The sequence below is a fragment of the Protopterus annectens genome, chromosome 4.part0 (assembly GCF_019279795.1).
Source record: "Protopterus annectens isolate FY-2018-M chromosome 4.part0, PAN1.0, whole genome shotgun sequence".
NCBI lineage: Eukaryota > Metazoa > Chordata > Ceratodontiformes > Protopteridae > Protopterus > Protopterus annectens.
In genome coordinates this window covers 588,442,906-588,452,501 of record NC_056733.1, presented here as the reverse complement: position 1 = coordinate 588,452,501, position 9,596 = coordinate 588,442,906, and the positions used below count along the sequence as shown (strand labels likewise).

Genomic DNA, 9,596 nt, shown 5'->3' with positions numbered 1-9,596 from the left:
AAGAGCTGCCCAAGTCCTTGAAGGCATGTTGCTGAAGAGTAAGATGTTAATAAAGCTTTTACTTTTTTGGTTTGCCTATAAAAAAAAAAAAAACGTCAAACATAAGCCATCATTTAAGCAGTCTCTTTCCACCTCTTCATGTAAATATGTAAATGTAAAAATGCGATATATGCATATATACACACACATATATATATATGTGTATATATATATATATATATATATATATATATATATATATATATAGATAGATAGATATGTATGCACATATTTCTATGATGAATTTTCCCATATTGCAAATGTAGAACCACTGTCTACAATAATGACAGCTCAACTACACTGCAGTTTTTCACCAGAAGACATTTTTTAATATGGTCTTTTAGCTAAGACGTTGCAAACCTGACAAGAAAAAGGCCATGATGGCATTAACTACAAGCACCAAACACAAAGTGTTATACAGTGTCTCAATCTGTATTTAGTCATTATTGTTATTTTTATAATATTTTCTTGAAATGTGAAAAAAACCTGTTTACCTTCTGAGCCCTTCAACATGCTTGAGAAAAAGCACACTACTCATCTCTTTTTATAGTCCTCCGACTTGCTGTCCATAACAGCAAACTATTCATGGGAAATTCTTGCTCCATAGTTTTTTATATACTCTGTAAATTAAAGCATCATATTGTTCAGAAAGCTATTCACCAAAACTTTGGGAATACTGGTTTAGATAAACTTTACAAGCCTCAGCTTAAAAGTGTTACGTTTTTGCAGAGTTGAAAACAAAGATTCTGTACAGCTTTCTTCAGAAGAATGTATAAAACAACAAAGTGGCGCTGAGTAAAGAGCCTTCCACCGAAATTCCAAAAATCCAAAGTCCAAAAACAGAGGAAGCTCAACACAGCCAAGTGAAGTTTAAAACTTTAATGCTGCAGCAAGTAAGCGCTTTCACGTTTCAAGAACGCTTCATCAGACTTATACAACTGCCATAAATTCAAACCATTTAAATACTAACTCAAAACATAATCAACCAATCAGAAGTATAGACTAATTAATACAAAATGTATGCTAAGAACCACATAACTATAAACCTGTTGTATATGAATATGTCATAGAGATGCATTCAAAAATATGTATATATATATATATATATATATATATATATATATATATATATATATATATATATATATATAAAAACACAGAATTGCAATCAAAAATACATACTATGTCTATTACATTTCATCTTGTGTTCAATATATTATGTGGACCTCAACGTGAGTGTCAATCAAGAATATAAATTAAATTAGTTAATATGAAAACTAACATATGCTAAAAAACACATACACTACAAACCTATTGCATATGAATATTTCATAAAAACATTCAAAGATACATATATATAAAAAACATTTAAAAACATACTATGTTCATATTTTGTCACAATATATCCTGTGTTCACTATATTAAGTTGAAGCTCAATGTGTGTATGGACGTGCTGCCAAGAATGGCTTTTATGTTATAAGTTCATTCAGACCATGTCCTTTGTGTCCTTGTAATCTTAGGATCCATTTATTTTCTCTTTCTTCTGTATAGTTTCTGATATTTCCTAACCTTTTTGATTTTCTTATTAGTTCTAACACCGTAAACTTAAACTTGTGTGATGTACCTTGTTGTAAAACATGACTAGCTAAAGCGCTGGATTCATTTTCTTTATGTATTGCATATACATGCTCCCTGACACGTTCTCTTAAACTTCTATTAGTCATGCTCACATAGAAGCATGAACAGGTCTGGCATGTGGCAATGTATATGATGTCTCTCGACTTGCAATCAGCATAGAAATTCATATTATAGATTTTACCAGTATCAGGATGTTCAAAATTATTTCTACCCGATATAAAAGTACATTGATTGCAGCTCCTACACGGAAAAGTTCCTATTCTTATAGAATTAATCCGTCTTCTGCCCTCACTTTCATAGCATAAAAGCCTTTTAAGTCACTTCATATTTTTGTGTGCGAAACTAGGTCTTTCACCCACTATTTCCGCTATTTTATCATCTATTGTTAAGATGTTCCAATTCCTCCTAATTATATCTTTTATCTTCATATCTAAGTTGCAATAGAGAATAGTTATTCTCTTATAACTTTTCATGCCTTCAATATTGTTACTTTTCAATTCATAATTCTTCTTTTGTCTATGTAAATAGGGTTTCCCTCTGGTATCTCTGTTTGATTCAACTGATAATAAGGCTTCATTTATCTCTAGTGTATTGTAGCCTCTTGTTTTAAAGTTTTCCATTAGTACTTCTTGTGTTTTATTAAATATTTCCTCATTTGTAGTGAGTCGGGAAACTCTCATGCTCTGACTTTAACTATGTTATAAAAAAATATGTCTTGGATGCATGCTGGTACGATATAAAATACTATTCCTCCAGCATGACTTCCTAAACATCTCTGAGTGCACATCACCTTCATTTTTACATATTTGTACATCTAGGAATTCCATATTTGATTTGGAGTTTTTACATTCAAAACTTAAAAATGTCGTAGTCCCATTCATATATTGAATAAACTCATTGAGTTCACATTCAGTGCCTGCCCAAATCAAAAACACATCATCTACAAAACGTTTATAGTATTTTATATACCTATAGAAATATTCATTTCCTAATATGTATGTATCTTCCCAATAAGCCAACACTAAGTTGGCATAGGAATTTGCACAAGGGGTGCCCATGGCCACCCCTTTCGTTTGCAGATAATAACTTTCCTTATATACAAAAGCATTATTGTTCAATATTAAATCAAGAAGTGCTAGAATTTTAAAAATCATGTTCCTAGGTACTTCTTTCTTGATCAAGAATAACCTCAAATATTCCATTCCAATTCTATTGGGAATCGACGTGAACAAAGAGACCACATCTAGAGTTACTAATAGCTCATCTTCCATGTTGTCTCTATTCTCTTGTATAGTCAAATAATCACCATAACTCTCAAGAAAATCTTTCATGTCACTCAATATTGTGCTTGTACCATTTACAATAGGTCTCAATTTTTGTTCAACAAAAATAGAGGCTGGTTCCAATATCCAGCCTCTACCTGAGACTATCTGTCTCATTGGGGGATTAGTTAAAACTTTATGTATTTTTGGTAACCCCCTAAGTATGAGTATAGTAGGTTGTTCTACCAATAGAAACTTATATAAATCAAAAATCAATAGTGCCACAAAGCAGCATGTCATAAAATTCAGCATGTACTTTTTTTATCAACTCATTCAAAGTAGAAACATTCAAAGCACCATATGTTTCATCATCACTCAACATTAAATTCATGCTATTGTCATACATTATTGCATCTAATATAACAATTGCACCCCCTTTGTCCGCTTGTCTAATAACTATTTCAGAATTATTCTGTAATTCCCTTATACTTGAAAACTCATCATAACTTAAGTTATAAAATTGTGGTTTATTACCACTTCTATATAACTCAAATAAATCCCTTTCACACGCCTTCTCAAAGGCTTCTAGAATAGGGTGATTTACAGGAATAAAGGTAGATGGTTTTAAAAAAAACATTTCTTTTCACTTCTGTAGTACTGCCAAACATTAAACTTAATCCTATTTGTCTTATAAACATTTTTAAATCAACTACTACATCAGTCATGTCTGCAGTCTTTGATGGTATAAATGATAGGCCACGATTCAACAATGACCTTTCTTGCCTACTCAAAACATGATTAGAAATGTTAACTATTAAATCTTCATTGTAGATTTCAGTACCTTCTTCTGAAACTCGTGTTTCTCCTCGGATATCTTCCGTTTCCTCGCCATGCCATGTGGGGACCAGTTCGATTGCACTGGTTTCTGTATGGGTAGCGGAAAAGAAAAAGAGCTGTTCTCAACAGGTAAGTTGACTCCTGTATAAGCCAACTTGCTCCTGGCTCCTAGATCCTTGTGCACATAACTGCTAATTCGTGGCGCTTCTGTTGAAATTAGCGTGGTAGCACTGACAGAGGTAGTAGCACTTGCAGAGGCTGAGACGCCATAATCAGCCTCCGTTCGTGTGTCAGCATCCTCCTGAACCACTGTACGTTCCGACGTCACGATCGTGGGTGTGTCTTCAGTCCCGAGATTTATAGGGTTCGTTGTTAAAGCTGCACCAACATTCTCCTGGCAGAATGGAGTCTTCGTGACATTAGCATAACTGTTCTTGTTACTTCTAATATCGATTTTCGGCCATGAGAACACCTGGCCTCTTTGAAAATCGATTAGATCTCTCTCTAATTTTTTTCTTTTTCTCAAGTAGTAATTTGTTGTCCAGCAAGGCAATCCTAGATGAAACATCAACAGATAGCCATTCGCTTTCAATTGTACTAACTAGTTTCATTAGCTCTTTTTCAATAGATATTATCTCTTGTCTATATGATAACTCTATTTCTCAATCAGCAATCTAATATAGGCAAAACTCGTCTCCAAGTTCAATTTTTGCCACTTGGTGAGTAAATCAGGATATACAGTATCAAAGGTAGGCATTTTAAGTATTCTTAGTCCTCTAGGTATTACCTTAAAGGACAAACACGCCTCCATATGTTGTCTCTGCCATTGAATACTCCTTGACTTCTGTAGAATATTTTCTAGTTTTCGAGTATACTGAAGTATTTCAATACTCTTACTTGTATCAATGGCATTAGAGTCAGTATTCATTAATTCATTCTCAGTGTCTTTCAATAAAGGATTCTCCAACATCACCATAATTCCCTGGAAGGCACTAACAGGAACATTAGTACCTCTTGATTCAAGTAAATTGCTTGTATCTGCCATGTCTCAGAGCCACAAAGACCAGTCAATCAATGTATAAAACAACAAAGTGGCGCTGAGTAAAGAGCCTTCCACCGAAATTCCAAAAATCCAAAGTCCAAAAACAGAGGAAGCTCAACACAGCCAAGTGAAGTTTAAAACTTTAATGCTGCAGCAAGTAAGCGCTTTCACGTTTCAAGAACGCTTCATCAGACTTATACAACTGCCATAAATTCAAACCATTTAAATACTAACTCAAAACATAATCAACCAATCAGAAGTATAGACTAATTAATACAAAATGTATGCTAAGAACCACATAACTATAAACCTGTTGTATATGAATATGTCATAGATATGCATTCAAAAATATGTATATATATATATATATATATATATATATATATATATATATATATATATATAAAAACACAGAATTGCAATCAAAAATACATACTATGTCTATTACATTTCATCTTGTGTTCAATATATTATGTGGACCTCAATGTGAGTGTCAATCAAGAATATAAATTAAATTAGTTAATACGAAAATTAACATATGCTAAAAAACACATACACTACAAACCTATTGCATATTTTTGATTTGGCAGCACGTCCATACACACATTGAGCTTCAACTTAATATAGTGAACACAGGATATATTGTGACAAAATATGAACATAGTATGTTTTTAAATGTTTTTTATATATATGTATCTTTGAATGTTTTTATGAAATATTCATATGCAATAGGTTTGTAGTGTATGTGTTTTTTAGCATATGTTAATTTTCGTATTACCTAATTTAATTTATATTCTTGATTGACACTCACGTTGAGGTCCACATAATATATTCAACACAAGATGAAATGTAATAGACATAGTATGTATTTTTGATTGCAATTCTGTGCTTATATATATATATATATATATATACATATTTTTGAATGCATCTCTATGACATATTCATATACAACAGGTTTATAGTTATGTGGTTCTTAGCATAAATTTTGTATTAATTAGTCTATACTTCTGATTGGTTGATTATGTTTGGAGTTAGTATTTAAATGGTTTGAATTTATGGCAGTTGTATAAGTCTGATGAAGCGTTCTTGAAACGTGAAAGCGCTTACTTGCTGCAGCATTAAAGTTTTAAACTTCACTTGGCTGTGTTGAGCTTCCTCTGTTTTTGGACTTTGGACTTTCTTCAAAAGAAAACAGTATTTATAGTCTCTACTTTACCATACAGGGAAAATATTTTAAGTAAGATTCATGGCAGAAATCAAGATTTAAGCTACTGTCTGGGGTGAAAGCAGTTTTGTGGTTTCCTTGCATCTGCCATTTGATGATAAAAAAAGCAAATGTAGTTGAAAGTGTCCGAGTTTTTTTTTTTTTTTTGGGGTAACAAACCAGGATAACAGATATAATCCACATCCCCCCACACACACACACACACACACACACACACACACACACAAAAGTATGAGCCTTTTAAGTGTACTGGTCAGCAGGGCACAGGTGGGAGTCCATTGTAAGCCATTTCAATTATGTCATGCCCACTCAGCTACAGCCCATATGTATAATCTTTGTTAACATACTTCTCCATCTAAGAAACAAAACTGAACTACTCAAGTGACCCACCCTTTGTCCAGTGTTGTCTCATAAGCATTTAGTCCTCTTTTATGCCAGATTATGCTCCAGAATAATGTACACCAGAGTTAAGCGGCCATTTATAGGTAAAAGTCAAAATGCTAATCCCAAGTACCACAAGGATCAATGAAATGGTAGAACTCCACACTGAAATATAAACTAAAATAAGCAAATGAATTTTAAAATATTGCAAAAAAGCACAAGTCAGGAAATACATTTAGAATACATAACGTAATGTCATGCAAAGGACATCTGACTGTAAACAGCAACACAATATCTGTTAGTGAAGAGGAGAAATAAGGCAAGTGCATAAAAAATACAAATGCATTACATGAAAGAAACCTTCCATTCTTCCAACAAGCTACTACATGTTCTAAAGTTCTCTTTTAATATACCCCAAAAAGTAGTCAGGGCAAAGGGATGGGGTGTTAAACGCAAAACAAAAAAAAAACAGAGAGTGGGATGAGGACAGAAGAGCAGAATAGCACATACTAGTGCAGATTCATATGCATTTTTATAAGTAAAACACTTGACTAACCGTCTGAATTTCTTTTAGTAGTACACCATCTGTCATGAACTTAATTTTTGTTTCATTTGTTATATTGCCTTCATATCGGATTTGATAGGAAATGACCCTAGGTGTAAAGCAAAATAAAAATCATCATCTTTTTGACACTACTACATACTGACACAACCACAGCATTTTCTGAAGATCTTTTTCCAAAGTCATAAATGAAAGCCTTAATATCACCTTGTAGAAATGGTTCAAGTCATCAACAATTAAAGGGGTAACAGGGACAGAAAAATGTGTAAAGCAGTTAAATTCCTTACCTCTCAGAAAGGTTCATTTCCTTAGCAACTCTGTGAGACATGCTCACTGCAGCTACACGTCTAGGCTCTGTGATACCCAGGATTCCATTCTCTGTACTTTATAAATAAAGAAAAAAAGTTGTAACAACAGAACTAATAAAATGTTTCACATTATTATTATTATTATTATTATTATTATTATTATTATTATTATTATTATTATTATTATTATCTGTTCTTCCCAAGTCTTCCCATTGATCTCAGGCTTTGGTGAAGTGAAAACTACCTTCCCCCACCCTTGCAAGCCATAAAGTCTTACTTATCCCCTAAAGGCCCATATGTTCCCTTCTGTGCCCAGCAGAGAGGCAAGAGCTTGAAACTTGGCCTTCATTATGAGGGGCGTTTTAGAATGCCGCTACAGGCCTCTTCCAGCTGACCAGGAAATGTGATACAAAGCACAGAATCCACAACCCAGTCGAGTGCACAGTTCTGAACAGATGCAGGTTTATACTCCTGAGTCCAAATGCAAAAAAAAAAAAAAATTAACTGTGGGCCTTCTCTCCAATTGTGCTCCCTCACTGGATCAAAACCAACATCCTTACATCAGAGAGTTGAACCAGAATCACCTGTTCATTTCCACTCATCTCCAGTAAATACCTCCAGCACAAAAGCTGCTATTTGAACCTAGGTCTACCTAAGTGGCTTCTACCTACTGCTCATTTGTGCCCATTTACTCCTTCAAGGATGAATACAATGATATAATTTGTAAAACACACACTAGTCCACAAGGGACTTTACAAAACACAAACAAAAAATAATAAACCGGACCACCAAGGTAGATCACTTAACTTTAATGTTGTACAAATGCACCAAACTAAGCGCTTTCGCCAGGAACAAAGTCTGGCTTCTTCAGAGTCATCTGTTTCAACAAAACACACAGTTTTAAATAAGAATTCATATTGCCAACACCAATCAACTAGAGTCAATTTCATGACATTATCCTGGTGTCGTAACCATATAAAGAAACACCAATACAAACAAATAAAAAAATACAGCTTCTTGTCATATATTAACACAATAAAACTGTATATAAAAGACAGTAAAATAACATGGAGAATACAGGGCAGGAAAAGAGAGAATTATAGATTGTAATTCATTATAATGTTTATAGTACCCTAAACATAACTTAACCTTTAGATCGTATTAGCCCTAACTTTTAAAATAGGCATTAAAGTAGTACTGTCATTTAGCCCAGGTGAATTACAGGCATTGAATCTCAGTTGCCATTGCAATTCTTTTGCTTCTACCTCAGCATTAATACCCCCCCTTTCATGATTCCATATTCTATCACAAAAATAAAAGAAAATTAAAATTTACACAGTTTTTACTGTGTAAATAAATTGTGTTGTGCTCATTTTTGTTTTTAATACATCTCAGGTGCTCAGAGATTCTATCACACAGCCTGCAAATGGTTTTACCAACGTAAAAACCATTGCAGGCTGTGCACGTTGCCACATAAACAAGTTTTGTACTATTACAATTACATTTACCTGGACATGAAATAGAAAATTTGTAGTCCTTAACACATAAGTACGGTCCCATCATTGCTAAATCGGCAATACCTACATGTCCCACACTTAGTCATTAGTGAGACATTGTGTTTTTTCTCACTTGGACTGCTCTCAAGAATGTTTTTTAAAAAGATCGAAGAAGATATATCATCTTATGTTTCTAACTATATAATATAGAATTTCAATGTTATTTGCATAGACACCAATGTAAATAGTTATATAATGGTTTGAAGTTAATAATGTTTTAGAATTGTAAATATGTTATTTATCTTTATTTCATGTAATGTTTAAGACATCTTATTTGAAATAATAAAAAAATATATTTAGTGAAGAATGTTTTTTAAATTCTTACCCCTACCGTAGACTATTTGTAGTTCTATACCTAAAATTTCTTTGCTAGCACTATTTAGACAAAATTTCCATCCGTTTCTTAGACTTGAAACAAGTTGGGGGGGGGGGGCTAATGGATTCTATCTCAGTACAAATACATCATCTCCCTTGTTTATGTCAACCTCTTTATGTGTCACTACTACTGTACTTCTTAGTATAGGGGTGTATACTTCATCTCTTTTTCTCAAAATTTATTTTTTAACATTTAATAGTTACTTAAGCGGGTAGCCCCCATCTAAAAACATGCCAATCAATTTAAACATTTCATCTTTGAAGACCATATTTTCACTCACTAGCCTTGAAGTTCTCACCATCTGTCCCTTTATTATACCTTTTCTTTGATGGTAAGGATGGCAGCTATCAAAATGTAATATTGAATT

At 33.2% G+C, this 9,596-nt stretch overlaps 1 protein-coding gene across 1 annotated transcript in view; it reads right to left on the bottom strand.

Moving 5' to 3' along the window:
* DHX37 (DEAH-box helicase 37) overlaps positions 1-9,596 on the bottom strand; it is a 1,097,190-nt gene that overhangs the window by 937,368 nt on the left and 150,226 nt on the right. Inside the window, exons 7-8 of the mRNA XM_044068525.1 lie at positions 7,277-7,372; positions 6,984-7,080 (exon numbers count right to left, since the gene is read on the bottom strand). Coding sequence (XP_043924460.1) covers positions 6,984-7,080; positions 7,277-7,372 — 193 coding nt within the window. The remainder of the gene's footprint in view (positions 1-6,983; positions 7,081-7,276; positions 7,373-9,596) is intronic.